Source organism: Enhydra lutris, unplaced genomic scaffold, assembly GCF_002288905.1.
Source record: "Enhydra lutris kenyoni isolate GAN:26980312 unplaced genomic scaffold, ASM228890v2 scaffoldscaffold24, whole genome shotgun sequence".
Taxonomy (NCBI): domain Eukaryota; kingdom Metazoa; phylum Chordata; class Mammalia; order Carnivora; family Mustelidae; genus Enhydra; species Enhydra lutris.
Window position 1 is genome coordinate 22,786,778 of NW_019154108.1, and position 22,965 is coordinate 22,809,742.

Consider the following 22,965-nt stretch of genomic DNA (forward strand, 5'->3'; position numbering starts at 1 on the left):
TAAAAAATTTTTGCTCTCTCTACTTGAAGTCAAGTAGACTTAATAATCTGACTATAGACATTAATCAACTATATTTAACATTTCTTCACATTTTAAAAAAGATTTTATTTGTTTGATAGAGAGAGAGAGAGAGAGAGAGATCACAAGTAGGCAGAGAGGCAGACAGACAGAGAGGGGGAAGTAGGCTCCCCACCAAGCAGAGAGCTAATGCAGTGCCTGATCCCAGGACCCTGAGATCATGACCTGAACCGAAAGGCAGAGGCTTAACACACTGAACCACCCAGGTGCCCCAGCATTTCTTCACATCTTAACACATGTGTTCTTCAAATCTATGCTGTTTATATGTTTTGGGTCCATTATAAAAAACCTAAATGATGAACAAGACATCTGACAAAAAATTTATTTAAACCAGGCAGCAATAAGTAGGATTATGAACAGGAATACCTATAGGAATAGGTAGACTTAGTTTCACCATACATTCAGGTTTTTTTAGTGCCAGAATTTTAAAAAGGTCAGAATGAACCAGTAATATTAACAAAAATAGAATGATTTGATCATTCAAACATCATAATAGTAAAATATATAAATGGCTCTATAAATATAGAAATCAGAAGTATCCTGTTTGATGACAATAGATTCTTTTCAATTAATTCTGCTGAAAATAGAATATTAGTTTGCATCCTGTCCTTACCTACACACTGAGGTGGAGATCTCCATTTTCCCAAATAGCACGTTATCCCATCTTCTCCAGATATCCTGAAACCATCTTCACAAATATAACTTAATTTAGTGCCATGTACATAAAAAGTGGGTTTAAATGTTTCTTTCCTTTCTTCTGAAGAACTAGATGCTTTCACGACTCCATGTTCTATATGAGGTGGTTTTGAACATAGAATCTTTTCTATATGAAGAACAGAGATCAAAGAGTCAAGCACCAATACAAAGCTTACATAGAAAAACACAATCAAATCCTACTTGGGATTTCAAAATAAGGACAATATGAGCAAATTAAATCATTTAAAACTGAAATATTTGCAACTTGCAAGGATATATGTCTCCGTAATATCTATGCTGCTATCCTCTGAGGTTCAATACGCCCCTTCATTCTTATCTTGCTCATTAAAAGGAGTAAAAGAGGGATAAAAGGAAATTTTTTCTCATAGTAACTCTACATAGTAACCCAAAGTTTTTGTCTGTGTTCATTTCACAGAAGCAGTGAATGAATGCTGATTAATTTGTATACTTAGGTTGTAATATACTGTTTCAAGATAAAATGGAATATAGAGAAAGTCTTCCACTTGTTCATCTACGAAAAGCATAGGGGAGTGTTAATACCATTTGAAAGAACATAATAAAGCAAGTTATGCACTACTGACCAACACAGCGTGGTATTGACAGCCATCTTCCATCTTTGATTATGGGTGTTGGGTAAGGGAAGTATACCATGAGCCTGGAACATTGTGTTGTGCTATAAAGAAAAGAAATATGGTGAGCACTGTGTATTGTACAAGACTGATGAATCACAGACCTGTACCCCTGAAACAAATAATACATTATATCTTAATAATAATAAAAAAAATGATTTTAAAAAAGAAATACTCAAAGATTAACAGAGATATAACAAAGCAATTAGGAACTAGTTGCAAGAAGCACTCACTAGCCAATTTTGGGGTAACTTAAGCTTTAAAGAATAACACTATAACTGATTATAGCAAATTGAATAAAAATTCATGAGTCCACACTGATACATTTTTCAAAAAGAAAGAAATGAATCCTTAATGCTGTCATAGAAGGTCACCATTACATCAAGTCCTCACTCCAAATATTGGAAATTAAAGAGCAAAAAAAAATTTACTAAATCTTGTTAGGTGAAAGTTTTAAAAAGAGTTGGAAAAATAACATTCATCTTTACACAAGAATGACAATGAATAAGCACAGAAAGGTTATAGAATTGATCTTTAAAAATTACTACTTTGCAACCAACAATGCAATAACTGGTTATTGGCCATACTAATTGTAGGTTAAATGTTATAGATTCCATAAACATCAGGTGAAATGTTTTGGACAAATAATATATATACCAATGTTAATACTAACAGCAAAGATAATTTGCCACTTAAATGTGAGAAAATTAGTTGTCACTTGTGATTCATATTCAGATAAACTGGTTCCATTGGTGATGGCAGGTTTTTCATTCATTTTTCCCTCAAATTTTTATTTAAATTCTAGTTAGTTAACGTGCTTAGAATACCACCTGATTTGATGCACTATGAAGTAACAAGATAAGACCTTAAATTTTTTTTTACCTAATTTATATCCTTATCTTCATCTTAAAGTTTTCATGCTTTTGTAGAAACTTAAAATGTTACAGTCAACGATTTTAACTAATTACGTAGTGTGAAATGTATGACCATAAAACTCATATTCCAGACACTTGTTGTTGACTGTTTTCAAAACCCTCTATACAAGCAAAATCATGAAAATGTTTTCAGATCTGATGATCATCACCAAAGAGGTTTTCACAGGTCTCAACATGTATTATCTTAGTTTTAAATATATCTTTATTCTAAAATAATACATTCTTGTGGTCCAAAGGTGATATATGCTAAAGATACAAAAAAATAGAGAATACTGTTGAGTATTAAGGAATTAAATACCAACTCTGACCACTAATATTTCTAACTATAGTTATTGTAAATATTCTATTGTACTTCTGCTGACCTTGTTCTATAAACATTTATTCTGTGTTCAAAGTATGGTGTGTGTGTGTGTTTATACTTGATATCATGGATTTTTTTTTGCCACTTTTCATGTCACGTTATGACAGTCATGCACACAATTAGATTTTACCTTCTCTTTATGAGTTAATTTTTATGTGTGCTAGAGAGTCATCTTGTAGGAGACCATGCATTTCATCATCTTTTATATATAAATATATATATGTATATATATATGCAAAAGTAAGTGATAACTACTTATATCTTATTACTAACATAAATATAATATAGTTAGGCTTTATGTGTTTTTGAAATGATATTATTTTGAACATGGAGAAAAGTATTTTCTCCCATTTCTGCTGAAACAGAGTGTCAGGAAGCCTCGGAAATTATGGAGGGAGCTTTGAGAAAGTTAGGAAAGAGATGGATAGAAGCAGGCACTGAAGCAATTGAACCTAATTTCTTGCCATAGATATTTTATGAATAGGACACATAGCATTTTGGTTTGTCAAGTTTTAATGTGGTGCTTTTTAAAATTTATTTATTTATTTATTTATTTATTTGAGAGGGGGAGAGAGAGAGAGAGAGTGCAGGAGTGGTGGGGGAAGGGGTAGAGGGAGAAGGAGAAGCAGACTCCCCACTGAGCAGAGATGAGGTGGGACTCAATCCCAGGACCCCAAGATCATGCCTATCCCACTAAGCCACCCAGAGTCCCCTAATGTGGTGCTTTTAAAAAGCGATTCATTTGTTTTTGTGCCAATACCATGCTGTCTTGATGATCACAGCTTTGTAATATAGCTTGAAGTCAGGCATCGTGATGCCCTTGCCTTTGGTTTTCTTTTTCAACAACCCCCTGATGATTCAGCGTCTTTTCTGGTTCCACATAAATTTTAGAATTATTTGTTACACCTCTGTGAAAAATCTCAATGGTATTTTGGTAGGGATTGCATTAAAAGTGTAGGTTGCTCCGGGCAGCATAGACATTTTCACAATGTTTATTCTTCCAATCCATGAGCATAGAATGTTTCTCATCTCTTTGTGTCTTCCTCAATTTCTTTCATAAGTGTTCTGTACTTTCTAGAGTAAAGATCCTTTCTTTACCTCTTTGGTTAGGTTTATTCCTAGTTATCTTATAGTTTTTGGTGCTATTGTAAATGGAATCAACTCCTTAATTTCTTCACTCACATTGTTAGTGTATAGAAATGCAACTGATTTCTATGCATTGATTTTGTATCCTGCCATGTTGCTGAATTGCTGTTTGAGTTCTAGTAATTTGGGGATGGAGTCTTTTGGGTTTTCCACATAAAGTATCATGTCATCTGCGAAGAGAGAGAGTCTGACTTCTTTGCCAATTTGAATGCCTTTTATTTCTTTTTGTTTTCTAGTTGCTGAGGCTAGCACTTCTAGTACCATGTTGAGAGTACCAGTGGTGAGATTAGGCTTCCCTGTCATGTTCCTGACCTTAAGGGAAAAGCTCTCAGTTTTTCCCCATTGAGAATGATATTCACTGTGGACTTTTCATAGATGGTTTTTATGATATTGAGTTATGTTCCCTTTATCCCTATATTTTGAAGAGTTTTAATCAGGAAAGGATGCTGTATTTTGTCAAATGCTTTTTCTGCATCAAGAGGATCATATGGTTCTTATCTCTTCTTTTGTAAACGTGATCTATCATGCTGACTGGTTTGCAAACGTTGAACCACTCTTGCATCCCAGGAATAAACCCCACCTGGTTGTGGTGAATAATCCTTTTAATGTACTATTGGATCCTACTGGCTAGGATCTTGCTGAGTATTTTGGCATCCATGTTCGTCAGGGATATTTGTCTGTAATTCTCCTTTTTGATGGGGTCTTTGGTTTTGGAATCAAGGTAATGCTGGCCTCATAGAAGGGGTTTGGAAGTTTTCCATCCATTTCTATGTTTTGGAACAGCTTTAGTAAAATAGGTATGATTTCTTCTTTAAATGTTTCGCAGAACTGCCCTGGGAATCCGTCTGGCCCTGGACCCAATGGACAGAATAGAGACCCCAAAAATGGACCCTCAACTCTATGGTCAACTAATCTTCAACAAATCAGGAGAGGATACCCATGGAAAAGACAGTCTCTTCAATAAATGGTGCTGGGAAAATTTGGCCATTCTCTTACACCATACACAAAAATAAGCTCAAAATGGGTGAAAGACTTCAATGTGAGACAGGAATCCATCCAAATCCTAGAAGGGAACATTGGCAATAACCTCTTCGACATTGGCCACAGCGACCTCTTTCAAGACATGTCTCTAAAGGCAAGGGAAACAAAAGCAAAAATGAACTTTGGGGACTTCATCAAGATAAAAAGCTTTTTCACACTAAAGGAAAAAGTCAACAAAACTAAGAGGCAATCCACCCATTTTTTCACAGTGAAGGAAACAGTCAACAAAACTAAGAGGGAATCTACAGAATGGGAGAAGATATTTGCAAATGACATATCAGATAAGGGGCTGGTATCCAAGATCTATAAAGAACTTCTCAAATTCAGCACCCAAAGAACAAATAACCCAGTCAATAAATGGGCAGAAGACATGAACATACACTTCTCCAAAGAAGACATACAAATCGCTAACAGACACAGGAAAAATTGTTTGACATCAATAGCTATCAGGGAAATACAAAGCAAAACCACAGTGAGATACCACTTTACACCAGTTAGAATGGCAAAAATTAACAAGACAGGAAACAAGTGTTAGCAAGGCTGTAGAGAAAAGGGAATCCTCTTATACTGTTGGTGGGAATGCAAGTTGGTGCAGCCACTCTGGAAAACGGTATGAAGGTTCCTCAAGACGTTAAAAATAGAGCTACCCTATGACCCAGCAATTGCACTACTAAGTATTTGCCACAAAAATACAGATGTAGTGAAAAAAAGGGCCATATGCACCCCAATATTCATAGCAACAATGTCTACAATAGCCAAACTGTGGAAGGAGCAGAAAGATGTCCTTCAACAGATGAATGGAGAAAGAAGATGTGGTTTGTATATACAATGGAATATTACTCAGCCATCAAAAAAGATGAATACCCACCATTTGCATTGACATGGACGGAACTGGAGGGGATTATGCTAAGTGAAATAAGTCAAGCAGAGAAAGACAATCATCATATGGCTTCACTCATATGTGGAAAAAAAGAAGAGAGTTGAGGACCACAGGGGAAGGGATGGAAAAATGAATGGAAAGAAATCAGAGAGGGAGACAAACCCTAGGAGACTATGGAACCAAATTGAGGGTAACAGAAGGCAGAGGGGTGGGGGGATGGAGTAGCTGGGTGATGGGTATTAAGGAGGGCACATGGGGGTGATGAACACCGGGTGTTATACACAATTAGTGAATCGTTGAACACTACATCAAAAACTAATGATGTACTATATGCTGACTAACTGAACATAATACTAAAAAAAAATTTTTTAATAAAAACATGAAATAGATTCAAATGAGAGTATAACATTCTGTAAATGCATGCTCTAAGCATATATACATTTCAATAGTTATCTGCTAGGGTACCAATGGTCTAAACTGTCAAGGAATAAACTGATTTTTTTTATTCTTTTTAAAATTTATTCATTAAATATTTTAATGTAATATTTTTCCAACTTTATTAAAATATAATTGACAAAAAACATTCTGTAAACTCAATTTGTACAACATGATGATCTGGTACACATATACAGTGCTTAATGATTACCATAAGTTTAATTAACATTTTTATCACTTCACATAACTATCATTTTTGTGTGTGGTGAGAACACGTATGATCTATTCTCTCAACAACTTTCATATATATAACACAGTTTTGTTAACTAAAACCATCATGCTATACATTAAACTCCCAGAACTTAATCATCTTAAACCTGAAATTTGTACCCTTTGACAAACATCTCCCCATTCCTTGGATTTATTTCTTTTCTTTCTTTCTTTCTTTTTCTTTCTTTCTTTCTTTCTTTCTTTCTTTTAATCATTTTTTTAAAATTTATTTTCAGCATAACAGTATTCATTGTTTTTGTACCACACCCAGTGCTCCATGCAATCCGTGCCCTTGGATTTATTTCTTAATGGAACATATGTGGGACCTGGTTAAAAAGGTATGTGTATATCCATTCAATAGACCCTAAGTGAGGCTTACTTACTATGTGCCAGGAATTGACCTAGACATGATTCCATTTGTTATTTAACTTAATTTGTTTATTTCCCACATCATACCTGGTTTTAAAAATATTTACTGGCCCCCCCCCCAAAAAAGTGAATCATTTGCCTCTTAGATTATAATTACACTATCTATATAATATTAAAACACATATTCTGAGTTATGAATAAAAATTAGTTAACACTTGAAAAACTAAACTGAGAATTAGAGTAATAGTGAAAAACTCTGAATAAATACACATATTTTAATTTTAGGACAGCACTTTAACCATTGTTTTATCCACAAACAGGATTTGTCAATTTCCCCTCCTGACAGGTTGCTTGGAATGTATGATATGGTGTCTTTCTACGATATCCACGTTTACATACAAATTCAACACTATCCCCTGTTCTTGCAGAAATGTGTATCTTATCAACCCATCGTAACCGTATGTTATACATTCTCATGATTTCTTCTGATACCACACATGGCTCTGAAAGTACAAAAAATGAACAAAAAAACATTAAATAGTAAATAAATATTTTCCCCAGAATTTTGGACTTTCAAGTGGAATCTTCCACACTGGTTCAGGGCTTCATTCTCAAAATCTTTTCTAAACTGGGGCACCTGGGTGGCTCAGTGGGTTAAAGCCTCTGCCTTCGGCTCAAGTCATGGTCCCAGAGCCCTGTATACTGAATTATATAATTCCTCACTGAAATTCAGGAGGATAAAAAGTGTCATAAGCTATAGCTATGGCTCCTAAACTGAAGTGTACATTGAATCCCTTGAGAATTATTAAGATATGTTCAGGGTTGCATGCCTACGTTCTTGACTCAATAGGTCTGAGTGAGTCTGAGAACTTGCATTTGCATTTCTATCAATTTCCCGAAAGATGCTGATGCTGCTATTTCGGCAGCCACACCATTGGGCTGTAAGATTACCCAGTGGGTATAGAATTTCATCCCTTTATGTTAAGGCATAACACCTTTGTTCTGGCCTTAGAAAAATAATCTATGTCCATTTTTTAATGATGCTAGAGGCATCTCTACATTATATTCTTGAGACACTTTAATAAATAGATTTCATTAAAGTACCTCTGCATATTGGCCTTCCTATCCAGTGTCTCTTAATACACTGTACAATATTGGATCCATCCAATTGGTAATATTCTGGGCATTTATAAGTCACTTTTTCTCCTGATCTACATGATTCCTTCTTCGGGCCTAGGAGTATGGCATCACCAAAGTCAGGTAAACTAGAACATTACATTTCTGAAAGAAAAAGATTAGGTACTTGGTTAGTAAATCTTTAAAAACACATAATGCCCAAAAACTATAATCTAGAACAATAGGTACATATTAAACCAATGAATACTGTACAAAACTTTTCTTACAACTTGAAAAAAGTAAGTTAGAAGTCTTGACTTAATTACATTGAATGGTTCTTTTTATTTTTTTGTTTAAGCTTTTCTTTAAAATTCTAGTTAGTTACCATATAACATAATACTGGTTTCAGGAGTAGAGCTTAGTAAATGGTTCCATGTTTATCTAAAGTATAACAGGGGAATGGGGATGTAAAAAGCCTAGAGAAATATGGATATATGTAATGCTTGAGACCATACTACTTACATTTGAATTCTTTTTTGCCCATATAGGACACCTATAGAGAAATATGGATATATGTAATGCTTGAGACCATACTACTTACATTTGAATTCTTTTTTGCCCATATAGGACACCTGTGTTATACATGTAGTTCTCATTTCTGCTTCTGTCAAAATCTGCTATCTTTAATTACGTCAAATATCTTGGAAAATTTATACATATAAGGAGAAAACTGACATACTAACAGTATATTGAACAATGATGTGATTGAGGAGCTGTGATATAGGAACACAAAAAAGAAGTATGAGAATATGTTACAGAAGTTGTCTTAAGTGCCACAAGATTATAGGAAAGTGAAATAATTTGGCTCATGTTGCCAACCTTTTATTAGTAGGGCTATTAATTCTCTTCCAGAATCCAGAACTTTCCAGAGATACCTTGTTAAAGTCTAGTATTAGTTTCATAGTTGTACAACTTATGCTCTGAATTAAGGGTAAAATTAAAGGCATTCTATTTATGCATTCTGGAGGATGGGACCATTTTTCTCCTAAACATTTTATAAATGCAGGTCCATTAATCCCAAAATCTTTGGCACAGTTTTAAGTGACTTCTTACTCCATACTGGTAACTATCTAATATATGGTGGTTAACAATGAAGTCCTTTAAAAAATAAAAAAAAAAAAAAAGTAAAAAAAAAAAAAAGAAAGAAAGAAAGTACTCCATGTTTCACAAACTCTGAAATTTATTTTATGTACTAGTTGCCATATTTAGTAGTTTTATTTAAAAAGAAAGGATTACATAGGAGCTATGATCATATCACAGAGAAGGTGCACAGATGTTTCAAAAACCAGCATTCTGGTGTGTGTCCAGCTGCCAACCTGAGCAAGAACTTGAAACTAAAAATGTCAACATATTTATCAAAGAGACTTTCAGTGCTTCTCAAACCAATAATTAATAATTAATAATTAAAGGAAAAGCATTGAGAATTAATCATCTTAAGAAAAGTACCATATATATTTTTTATATTTTATATTTTATATATATTTTTATATATTATATATATTTTATATTTTTATATTTTTATATTTTTTATATTTTATATTTTTTTAATTTCTTTTCAGCATAACAGTATTCATTGTTTTTGCACCACACCCAGTGCTCCATGCAATGCGTGCCCTACTTAATACCCACCACCTGGATCCCCCAACCTCCCACCCCCCACCCCTTCATAACCCTCAGGTTGTTTTTCAGAGTCCATAGTCTCTCATGGTTCACCTCCCCTTCCAATTTCCCTCAACTCCCTTCTCCTCTCCATATCCCCTTGTCCTCCATGCTATTTGTTATGGTCAAGTGCCATATATTATAGGAAATCAGAGGGATTGTAGGAAAAACATGAAATTGTTTTAAAAACCTCCTGGCAGAACAGGCACTACAGCTCACATAAATAGAACATGACTAGGTAAACTTATATAAGCAGGTAGGTTTAGTGTTACTATGGATCTAGTTTTAATTTTTTAAATGCCATAATTAAAAACGACTCAATAAAGAACAATGAACGGAACAAAAATATGATTGATTTGATTATACAAAAATTATTCACTACTGACCAACACAGCATGGTATTGACTGCCATCTTCCACCTTTACACACAATTTCTTCTGTATCCTGAATTATATAATTTTCTTGACAGACAACAGATAATTTTTCTCCATCCTGGTAATTCACTGTAGTTGTCATATCTTGGGCATTGGGAATCTGAGGTGGAGGTGGGCATGACTGTGTTTATAGCTCTAAAAATATTAAAATTAGATTTCTTGATTAAAAGTCATAGGTTAAAAATATCAAAAGGGTAATTAAGCAGAAAACTCAAAATGATGAACTCAAAAAAACTCAAAATGATCACATAATAAGGGCATGTTTTGGGTTAAAATACGTTATACTCTTCAGCTCGGACAGTACTTGGGTTCATCACATTTTGACTTATTCTCATGGTTTTCTTTGTACTTTCTTCCTTTCTGTGATCATTCTTGCATAGTTTATATAAAACTGCTTTCAATTATTTCTAACCATTAGGATGTTCTAGCTGAATTACTCACTCAGTATAGCACTGAATAAAGACTGGTAGAAAGACCTTAAACCTTCACAGGATATTCTACCAAAAGAAGGTGATTAGCCACAGGAAGAATTACACTGAGTTAGCCATCAATTGATTTGATACAAATTACTGGCCAAGATAAGAATGAACAAATTCTTGGCCAAGATAAGAATGAAATATGTTCACTAGTGATTTATAGTGTGTTGCTTAAAACACAAAACTCCCCGGGAGGTACCATTAACTAGCTTGCCCACGCTGTTTAAAGATATATAGACTGATGAACAATTTAATGGATTAGACAGCCTGCCTTTATTTACATGACCAGTGGGATATAAAAAACCTCTCTGTAAACTGTCTGAACTCCCATAGAACTGAGACACCTTGGTTATGTCTGGGCAGTTAATAACTTGAAGGCAAAGCACGTCCTGGTCAACTAAGGAAAGATTCTGGATGACTACACCTGGAAGCTTCTGGATCTCTCTATGATTCTTGATTTTGCTTTCTCCTGTCACACCATATCTTTATTTCATTAAAAGTTTTCTGTGAGTATACCCTGGGAAGTTGTTGATATCCTTTCAGTTGTCTACATTTTATATTCAGTTCAGGGAACTATTTGACTGAGTAGACTTCATTCATGCTACTAATGTCAAATTTTCCAAGTTGTTATGAGTATTGTATATTTCATCAAAAATACTTCTTTTTGGGGGATGCCTGGGTGGCTCAGTGGGTTAAGGCCTCTGCCTTCAGCTCAGGTCATGATCCCAGGTCCTGGGATCAAGCCCGGAGTCAGGCTCTCTACTCAGCAGGGGGCCTGCTTCCCTTTCTCTCTCTCTGCCTGCCTCTCTGCCTACGTGTGATCTCTGTCAAGTAAATAAATAAAATCTTTTAAAAAAACATTTTTCTTTTTGGAATACCTGGGTGGTTCAGTCAGTTAAGCATCTGCCTTTGCCTCAGGTCACAATCCCAGGGTTTTAGGATCAAGCCCCATATCAGGTTCCCTGCTCAGCTGGGAGGCTGCCTCTCCCTCTTTCTCTCTGCCCCTCTCCCCACTCTTGTGTGCATTTTCTCTCTCTTTCACCAACAAAATCTTTTAAAAAATATTTTTTCTTGTATTTATTTTAATTATCTTGACATATTTTTTTCAATGTATTCTCTTCTATGTCTGATGTTTAACCATTTTTTTGTCTAATAATCTAAACTTGTACTTCCTCTTGATAAGTCTTGCCAGAGGTTGATGTATTTACCAGAGTTCCCTAAAAGCTAAGTTATGATTCTGTAAACCAGATGTTTATGCTTTTTTTAGCTTCTCATTATAACAGTTTATGCTTTAATTATTCATTCCTTCCAAGTTCTTTAGGTGCATTTTTTTCCTAAATTCTAAATGATAATTCCTAATGCTTTTATTTTGTTCCTTGTTTTATAATGCATGGTTTAAAGCTATAGATATTTTCGCCTTTTCTGTGTCCCATAGATTTCAATGTGTACTGTTATCTTGTCATTTTATGTATTTTCTGTTACTTCTGTTATATATTCTGTTATTTCTGTTATTAACTACCCATTTCATTATATAAGCAGATATCTTATATGAACTCATAAGTTTTCCTTGAAAATTTTATGGAAATGAAAAGACCAGAATAAGTAAAACAATTTTGAATAGCAAGAACATAATTGGAGAACACAAATTAGACTTCAAGACTTATTACAAAGCTGTAGTTACCAAAACAATGTGGCAGGAATAAGGATAGATAAACACATACATGGGCTGAAAGAAAGTCTAGAAATAGATCAATATTTACATAGCTAACTGATTTTCATTTCAAAGCCTTCTCCACACATATTGCTAGACAACGGGCATCTATATATTTTTTTAAATCAACCCTTATGTTACACGAAGCTCAAAAAGTAATAATATAAGATGGACAATATACCTAAATATAAATGCTAAAACTCTAAAACTTCTAGAAGTTAATGTAGAGCATCTGTGTTTCACTGCGTGCAAATATTTCTTATTTCTTTTTTAAAAAGAACTAAAAATAGCTTGAACTGTAGAGAGTAGATAGGGTTTTTGTAGTGGGTATGACACTACTTTCTTTGTATTCTAGGCTTGAAAAAATTGGTTAAAATATTGAAAATAGTGAGATAAGGTGCCTTACAGATAGAGACAAGAGATACAAAACATGAAGAGTAGAAAACTAGAATAAAGCCTGTACTATTCAGTTGGAATTGGTGGTGTTAATAGGATGCAGAAGTTGCAAGACTGATAAACACATAAATAAACAGATGACTAGAGAGATAATACATCCATACATACATACACGGATAGATACATAAATGGATATATAGATAGATACATGGATACATACTAATTATAGGCATAGGTACATTTGTGTATAATAAAAGGTGTTAAAAGCAATGATATTCTAATATTAATGAGTACACCTACTGCTAGATGTTAATTTAAAGCCAAGTTTCTGGGTGGTTTGTTATATAGCTGACTAATACACATGATACAATCAGTATTTAGAAGCAGTGTTTTGGTTATTTTTTAAATTACCTTCCAGCTTGAAAATTTTTGAATAATAAATAGCTAATTTTTTAAGATACAAAGATCATTATTTTACAAATTAGAAATCAAATAAATTCTTGAAAATTTTATAAATAAGAGCTTACTTGTGCAGGCTATTTCAGGATCCCATCTTCCATTTATGCAGATTGAGTGCTTGTGCTCTGAACTTCCTTTACATTTGTAACTTATGTTGGTGTTATGATCAAATTCAACCTCCTCATGTGATAATTTACATTTCTTAAGTTCATTTGTTGCTGTAAAATTAAAATATTCCCTTGAAAAGACTAATTATAAAAATCAAAACAACTACTATGTAAAAAATGGCTATAGATATCTGGAACAAATAATCCTAAAATTTGTATAGAACCAGAAAAGTCCTGGAATAGTCAAAGGAATGTTGAAAAGAAAGCCAAAGCTGAAGACATACAACCCTGGACTTCAAACTCTATTACAAAGCTGTAATCATCAAAACAATATGGTACTGGCACAAAAACAGACACATAGATCAATGGAACAGAATAGAGAGCCCAGAAATAGACCCTCAACTCTATGGTCAACTAATCTTCAACAAAGGAGGAAAGAATATCCAATGGAACAGATACAGTCTCTTTAACAAATGGTGCTGGGAAAACTGGACATCCACACGCAAAAGAACGAAACTGGACCATTTCCTTACACCACACACAAATATAGACTCAAAATGGATGAAAGACTTCAATGTGAGACAGGAATCCATCAAAATCCTCGAGGAAAACAAAGGCAGCAACCTCTTTGTGACCATGGCCACAGCAACTTCTTGCTAGACATACCTCCAAAAGCAAGAGAAACAAAGGCAAAAATGAACTATTGGGACTTCATTGGGATAAAAAGCTTTTGCACAGCCAAAGAAATAGTCAACAAAATCAAAAGACAACCAACAGATTAGAAGAGGATATTTGCAAGTGACATATAAGATAAAGGGCTAGTATCCAAAATCTATAAAGAACTTATCAAACTCAACACCCAAAGAACAAATTATCCAATCAAGAAATGAGCAGAAGACATGAGCAGACACTTCTCCAAAGAAGACATCCAAATGGCCAACAGACACATGAAGAAAGTGCTCCACATCACTCGGCACTAGGGAAACCCAAATCAAAACCACAGTGAGATACCACCTCACACCAGTCAGAATGGCTAAAATTAACAGGTCAGGAAATGAAAGATGTGGCTATTATCAAAAGACAAGAAATAATAAGTGTTCATGAGGATGCACCTGGGTGGCTCAGAGGGTTAAGCCTCTGCCTTCGGCTCAGGTCTTGATCCCAGGGTCCTGGGATATAGCCCCGTATTGGGCTCTCTGCTCAGCAGGGAGCCTGCTTCCCCGCCCCACTCTCTGCCTGCTGCTCTGCCTACTTGTGATCTCTGTCAAATAAATAAAAATTAAAAAAAGAGGGACGCCTGGGTGGCTCAGTTGGTTAAGCAGCTGCCTTCGGCTCAGGTCATGATCCCAGCGTCCTGGGATCGAGTCCCACATCGGGCTCCTTTCTCGTCAGGGAGCCTGCTTCTCCCTCTGCCTCTGCCTGCCATTCTGTCTGCCTGTGCTCGCTCTCTCTCCCTCTCTCTCTCTGACAAATAAATAAATAAAATCTTTAAAAAAAAAAAATTAAAAAAAGAAAACAGATCCCTTCTGTCCTGTTGGTGGGAATGTAAACTGGCATAGCCACTTTGAAAAACAGTATGGAGGTTCCCCAAAAAAGTAAAAATAGAACTATCGTATGGTCTAGCAATTCCACTTCTAAGTATTTATCTGAAAAAAATGAAAACACTAATGTGAAAAGACGTGCACCCCCTATTTACTGTAGCATTATTTACAATAGCCAAGATTGGGAAGCAAACTTAATGTCCATCAACTCATGAATGGATAAAGAAGAGGTGGCATATAAATACAAGAAAACATTATTCAGTCAATAAAATCTTTTCATTTGTGACAACATGGATGGACCTTAAGGCATTATGATAAGAAAAATAACTCAGATAAATACCAGCTCATTTATTTATATGTGCAATCTAAAAAAAAAGTTTTTTGTTCTAGAAGAACAAATTGGTTCTTACCAAAGGTGGGGGTGAGTGAAATGGGTGAAGGAAGTCAAGATACAAACTTGCAGTTATAAAATAAATAAGTCATGGGGATGTAATGTACGGCATAGTGACTACAGTTAACAATACTGTGCTGTATATTTTTAAGTTACTAAGAAAATAGATTTTGAGGGGTGCCTTAGTGGCTCAGTTAAGGCTTTGACTCTTGATTTCTGCTCAGGACATGATCTCAGGGACATGAGATCTAGCCCCACCTCAGGTTCCATAGAGCCTGCTCAAGATTCTTTCTCTCCCTCTCCCACTACCCCTCCCCGACCCCTGCTCTCACACAGGCTTTCTTTCTCTCTCTCTTTCAAAAAATAAAGTAGATCTTTAAAGATCTTGTCACAAGAAAAAATAATTTCTGTAACTATGTATGGTAATGGATCTTAACTAGGCCTATTGTGATCATTTCACAATGTATACAAATACCAAATCATTACCTTGTATACGTAAAACTAACATAATGCCCCATGTCAATTTATATTATAGATTATAATTATAAATTATAAATAAATATATCAATTAAGATCCACCTAAAAAAAGAAATTGGTTGTTTAAAGGCATGAAGTGTCTTCTGTATATACTTTTAGAATCTTTGAGAAGCATTTTTTTTACACCTGATCTATAATCCAGCAATATTATAATGCCATAATAATACATTTTTGCTTTACTTCAATATGTTAAGTATGGACTACAGAAACTTTTTATATAGCTATATATTTCAATAACTCAACAAAAGTGGTATTCCTTTTTGAAGTTGATAAAATCTCTTTGTAGGTCTTTCAAGTATTTGTTAATAGTTTAAATGCAGAGTCAGGCAAAGATGAAAGTCAAGTAATTGACCAAAGAAAAGTAAAGATTTTATAATGCAACCTAAAAAAAGAGGCAGGGAGGCTAATTCAAAACAAACTAGAGGCTCAAGCTTAGTCCTATTTTTAGAATGGGTCCAGGGTGTCGAACAAGATAAGACAAAGTATTCTTCAAGGCAGGGTGAGTGAAGGAAGATCTATAATCAAGAGGAGTGGTATTGGTGGTCATCATGTCCAATTTTTGAAAGAATTTCTTTATTAGGAGAAAATAAACATATGGAGAAGAGTGAAAGGAAGAATGGAGGTACAAAGTAAACATTAAGAGGGGAAAACAGGAGATGCCTGGTGGCTCAGTGGGTTAAGCCTCTGCCTTCAGCTCAGGTCATGATCTCAGGGTCCTGGGATCCAGTCCCGCATTGGACTCTCTGCTCGGCGGGGAGCCTGCTTCCTCCTCTCTCTCTCTCTGCTTGCCTCTCTGCCTACTTGTGATCTCTCTCTGTCAAATAAATAAAATCTTAAAAAAAAAAAAAAAAAAAGAGGGGAAAACAGGAGCAAAACCTAAGATAGCCAAGAAAGTTCTATTGCATTCAACATAGGTAGAAGATTAATGTTAAGAAGGCAAACTCTGAGACAAGGGAGAGCAATCATTGAAGGTGATGTTTTGGTGTAAGTTATGATGAAATGCTGAGAGTTTTCATGCCTGATACTACCTTGGGTTTTTCCCTTATAGGAAAGAAATGAGGTGAGATCATTTGTGGGGATAGAAGAGCACATGAATGAGGTTTGGGCTTGGGGAGACTGACAATACCTTTGACAGGAATGTGTTGAGCAAAATTACGCTAACAAGCAACAAAATGTGTTGATCTAGTTAACAAACTCCTATCAAATGTCTCCTCTGTGTCAGCCAGTTTTCTGAGTTTTGTGAGAATACATCAGTGGACAAAACAAGTATGAATCCCTGCTCTCATGGGGAGATTGAGTCTAAACTACAGCTTCTACTGGGATTTGTAAATGCCTAGAAATCAGATGAAGAAGTGAGACTGGACATCCAGGGCTCTCTTCGAATACAGAACCCAGGAAAACTCTTGGAAAGAATTCAATCAAAGGGAAAAGTGAAAGAGAGCCCCCAAGATTCTCCAAGTTAGGCCTTCAAGGATGGGATGATTCATACTTACACAATCAGAATTTTTTTCCTGGCCCATCTTCGACTACCTCCCTTGACTGAGTTATGCTCCTGACTGAGAGAGCCTGCCACCCACCCTCCTACCCTCCAGCTCATGCCCTTCTTTGTGCTGCATTTGAAATAGGCTGAGCAATCATCATTGTTAGAAGCTTTGAGAGAGCCAAGATTCTGATGGGAGTGGAGCAAATGGGTATTTTCTCAACTTCATTTCAGTTTCCCAGGGCCTGAAAGAAAGAGAGCTATATAAAAGCAAAAATGGTATTTATATAAAGATAGTTACATTTTCCTGGTAATTGGTGCTCGTGTTTTAATCATATATATTCCTGCAAGTAAAATTTAGTTTCACATTTATAAACAAATGTTAACATCAGGGACAGAAAGATTCATAAGTTCAATTACTAATTAATATTTTTCCTCTGTAGATATTGAACTATAAACAAATGTTTTAATTCATTATAACTTAAGACCTGACATTTTCACAAATAATCTCTGAATTTCAAAAATATTGTTATATCTATATATATCTAGAAAGGCTATTCAGGGCACCTGAGTGGCTCAGTCAGTTAAGCATCTGCCTTCCACTCAGGTCATGGACCCCTGCATTGGGCTCCCTCCTCAGTGGGGAGTCTGCTACTTTCTATCCTCCTGCCCCTCTACCCCACTTATGTTCTTGCTCACTCTCTCTCAAATAAATATATATTTTTAAATTTTTAATATTTTTAAATTTCTTAAAAAATGCTATTCTCACCAACACACTGAGGAAGTTGGGTCCACATTCTTCTAACATGTGTAATTGATCTATGTCCAATCAATGTAAATGTTTCTCTGCAATTGAACTCCACTGAAGCTCCATGGTGAAAGGGAGGGGAAGAAAATTCAACAACATAGCCATAATCAAGCCCAGGTATAGCTCCACATGTACTGCCCTCTGTAAAAATTTCGCAAAAATATGTTTATCTTTAAAATATAATTCATGTGGTTATATGAATACAAACACAAAATATTGATTTAATCAAGTTTGAATATTCATGATTTTTATACATTACCAACACATATAGGTAATGTTGTCCATTTTCCATCAACACATTGAATTTTATTGGGACCCTTCATCAAAAATTCAGGTTGCAAACATATTCCACCAATTCATTGTGTTCATAATTTTCTTTGTTTGCTTCTTTAGCCTTCCCATTGGGGAGTTGAGGAGGTGCGCCACACAATTTTACTAGCTCTACAGTAGAAATACTGTGTAAATAATGGTGACAGTGTCTATTTTATATTTAAAGATCCACTAAAACAGAGATATTTTTCTTTAATCAATTTATTATTTGTGACTAAATTTATTATAGCATTCTTAAGCAATTAAAAAATGGTATTTACAACAGATTCATTTCCCAGTTCTATTACTAATATTGAACTAGCATATTAGAAGTACATTCAAGCCTTGAAAACACATTCAATATATATATAGGCATAAATCTGGCTAAAGACATGTAAAACTGATAAACTGAAAATAAGAAAACATTACAGAGATAATCTAAAGGCTCAAAGAAAAGAAAGATAGTTCAGAAGATTTAATATTACTAAGATATCAATTTTCCCCAATGATCTATAAATCCAATATTATCCCAATCAAAATCACTGCAGGTGTTTTTGAAGAGATTGAGAAACTGAGTCTAATATTCACATGTAAATGCAGAGAACTTAGAATGGCTTAAAAAATTAAAAAGAAGAAAAGTTTAAAGGACTAACATTATGTGCTTTCAATACTTATTACAAAACAGTAATTAAGAAGCTGTGGTTTGGGCATAAAGACAGATGGTAAAAAACAGAATAGAGTTCAGAAATAGACTCACATCTATATGGACAAATGATTTTTGACATAGCTGCAAAGGGCAATTCTGGGGAAAATGATCATTTTTCCTACATATTGATATAGAAGAACAATTGGATACCCATACACAAATACAATCAGAGTTTTGATTCTATCATATCTCATACACAAAAATTAACTAAAAGTAGAACATAGATCTAAATATAAAAACAAAACCTTTAGAAAACAGGAGAAAATCTTTGTGAGCAAAGATTAGCAAAATGTCTTAGATATGACACATAAAAAAACCAAAGACACAGAAAATATTTTCCGATTACTTTACAATCGTATAAACATAAGAAATTTCAAGGGTAGATTACAAACCTCGGTAAAGCCCTGAATTTAGTTTCGAAAGTATAGTTCAGACAAATAGGAAAGAGTAGCAAAAAGTATGTTCAATGATCTAAATATTCTAAAGATGTATCCAAACCAATTAGTAAATATGGCTGTACAAGTATATTAATCATATTGCATGCAACATATTATCAAAAAAATATTTAAGTACCATAATTTGAGACAAGGGACAAGCACTTGATCAACATATTTTAGCTTTGATTAAGCCATACATGTGATGGACCTGACCAAAAGTTGCTTATGATTGTTTAGACACAATCAATGAAATGAGTTAAGGCCAATGCTATTAAAAAAGTCCAATACTGGGGAAAAAAAAAAGGCCAATGCTAATAGCAGAATTGTAGGCAAAAAGAAAAGTAACAAAGTCCCTTCAGTGTCAGACACCCTATAAGTATCTATGGATACTTCTACTACATATTTCAATAAACAATTGGAAATTAATTTCTAGTTCTTATTTCAGCAATTGTAGGATAAATATTCACCTTTAGATGTTGGAAAATTAGGGGACCATCCAAAGTGGTAACACTGAACCGAATCTGGTCCAACTCTTGTGAATCTTTGTCTGCAGGAGAATTTCAACTGTCTCCAACTTTATATTTGTCTTTTCTGGGCTCAACAATTAAGTATTTTTCTATTAGAGGAATCTCACATTCTCTTTCTATTAAAAAAGATGAAAGAATTTAATAAGAATATATAATTAATCATTGCCAAAGTAAATTTCACATGTGTCACACAATAATGGGGGAGAGGCAAGGTATTACATATACAGAGGAGCTTCTGATAAATTCTCTTCTTTGAAAACTGTTATATATTAGATTTTATATACTCTCTAAATCCATACAGGACTCTGAGAAATATTAAGGTGTTGAGCAGCAATAGTCATGTCCTAAAATTTATTTGTGCAGTCAGTTTGCCTATACTGAATCAGATTTTTATCACTGACATTTACAAAATCTAATGTTATTTTTTTTAGACTTTCAAAACAAACCAGTGTCTCACATTAGAAAAAAACTCATGATACAATTTTTAAATTGCACACTTAAATAAAAATTGGTATTTTTGTTTAACGTAACTGGGAATCTAGAACTCTAAAGAGAAACACTTCTAAAGTATTTTAGTTAGAGGAACATTTAAAAATCTTAATCGATACTTTATAAGTGAAGAAATCAAACTGAAACACAAAACAAAATGAAGAAACGTGTTCAAGGCCACATAGTCATATTCTAGGTGTCCTGAATATTTATGCAATATGTAACTACCTATAATTATACCTATAATTATAGTAACTGTTAATAAATTGTTAATTGTTCTGATTCAAATTAGGAAGGTATAAAATTATTCCTTAAAATGCACGATATTTGTGACATTGCTAAGTATTATCAAAAACTGCATTTTTCTTATTAGGAATCCTCCTATCTTTCTAACTAATTTAAAAAATTAAAAACTGAAATTAAAAATTAAAAATTAATTTAAAAATTAAAGTCATACTAAAAAGAATATTTATACTATCTAAAGTCAAGTATTTATACATAAATCATAAAACTAAGACAACTATTTTTAAAAGTAATGCCACAAGGTTGGAGGTAAGATGACAGAGGAGTAGCAGACTGAGATGACATCAGGTCACAGGAGTTCAGCTAAATAGTTATCAAACCATTCCAAACACCTACAAACCCAACAGGAGGTCGAAGAGAAGAAGAGCAGCAATTCTAGAAACAGAAAATTGACCACTTTCTGAAAGGCAGGACGTGCACAGAAGTGAATCTGAAGGGACACGAAGATAGACCCCAGGGGGAGGGGCTGGCTCCCGGCAAGTGGTGGAGCAACGGAGCACAAAATCAGAACTTCTAGAAGTCTGCTTCACTGAGGGACATCACTCTAGTAGCTAAACGGGGGTGGATCCCTCACAGGGACAGTGTGGTCTCAGGTCCTGCAGGGGTGTCTGACTATGGCAGAGTTTGAAGGTATCAGAGTGAGGAAGCCAACTACAGAGACAGAACTGAGGAGTGAACTCTCAGCTCAGGGTTGCCTTAAATCACGATATGCGACACAGTCAGGCTACTGCTCTTCAAGCAGGGACCCCATGAGTGGCAGATCCAGGGAGACTCACCTTTCTCTTCTGGAGAAGCAGTGCACCAGGAATCTGCTGGGTTTGGAGACTCCAAATGGGGCTGTGAGCCAGAGACAGAAATGCTCGGTCACAGGCCATGTGAGCATGGAGGGCGGCCGGAGACCAGGGAGACAGAAGGGACTGACCACTTTCCCCTGAGGGCACACTGAGGAGTGGGGCTTTTAGCTCTTGGCTCCTTTGGGAAGGAGACTGGGAGGCCACCATTTTCATTCCCATCCTCCAGAGCTCTACAGAAAGCGTTCAAGGAACAAAAGCTCCAAGAATGAACCCAAGCAGATTACTTAGCCTGGTCCCTGGCAAGGGTGATGCAATTCCGCCTTAGGCAAAAACATCTGAGACTCATTGCAACAGGCCCCTCCCCCAGAAGATTAGCAAGAACATCCAGCCAAGACCAAGATCACCCATCAAGGAGAACAGTGGAACTTCAGAGCTAGGGGAAAACAATGCATGGAATTCATGGCTTTCTTCCCATGATCCGTTAGCCTTGCAAAGTTAAATTAAATTTTTTTTAATTTAATTTTTTTTCTTATTTTATATTTTTTAACTTTACCTCTTTCCTTTTGTAACATTTTTTAACTAGTTTATCTGAACAATAACTTTCTTTTTTTTTTTTAAAGATTTTATTCATTTATTTGACAGAAAGAGAGATCACAAGCAGGCAGAGAGGCAGGCAGAGAGGGGAAAGCAGGCTCCCTGCTGAACAGATAATCCGATGCAGGGCTTGATCCCAGGATCCTGGGACCATGACCTGAGCTGAAGACAGAGGCTTTAACCCACTGAGCCACCCAGGCGCCCCTGAACAATAACTTTCTTGAAAAAATCTTTTTAAACCTTCACTATTATAGCATTATATTTATATTCATATATAAATTATTCATTGCATTTAACCTTATTTTTTATATATCATATGTTATATGATATATCATGATATATCATATAATATATTATTCATATATTATGAATAATATATTATATGATATATCATGATATATAATATATGAATAATCATATATTCATTGTATTTAACCTTATTTTTTGTATGCATATAGGGTTTTTTTTTTCCTAAAAAATTTTGGGATACAATTTCTTCTAATAGATCAAAATATACCTTAAATCTAGCACAGGGCTTTGTTCTAGTCTCCAGCCTGAGCACATTCTCTCCACTTTTTTATTCTTTCTTTCTTTTTCCAATCAATTTATCTTACCAATTCCTTTTTTAGAATTTTTTTTTAATTTTCATCTTTACAGTCATAGTTCATGCCTTCATCTGTTTACCCTTATTTTTGTATATCTATGTTTTTCTTTCTTTAAAATTTTGGGAGGTAGTTTCTTCTAAGAGACCAAAATACACCCAAAATCAA

General features: G+C 34.7%; 1 protein-coding gene across 1 annotated transcript in view; it reads right to left on the reverse strand.

Annotated features, from left to right (window-relative positions):
* The window catches only part of LOC111150694 (complement factor H-like), a 66,141-nt gene that overhangs the window by 3,136 nt on the left and 40,040 nt on the right, over window positions 1–22,965 (reverse strand). Inside the window, 8 exon segments of the mRNA XM_022508240.1 lie at window positions 692–901; window positions 10,083–10,265; window positions 13,241–13,390; window positions 17,998–18,175; window positions 18,291–18,370; window positions 18,373–18,477; window positions 19,956–20,054; window positions 20,057–20,131. Coding sequence (XP_022363948.1) covers window positions 692–901; window positions 10,083–10,265; window positions 13,241–13,390; window positions 17,998–18,175; window positions 18,291–18,370; window positions 18,373–18,477; window positions 19,956–20,054; window positions 20,057–20,131 — 1,080 coding nt within the window.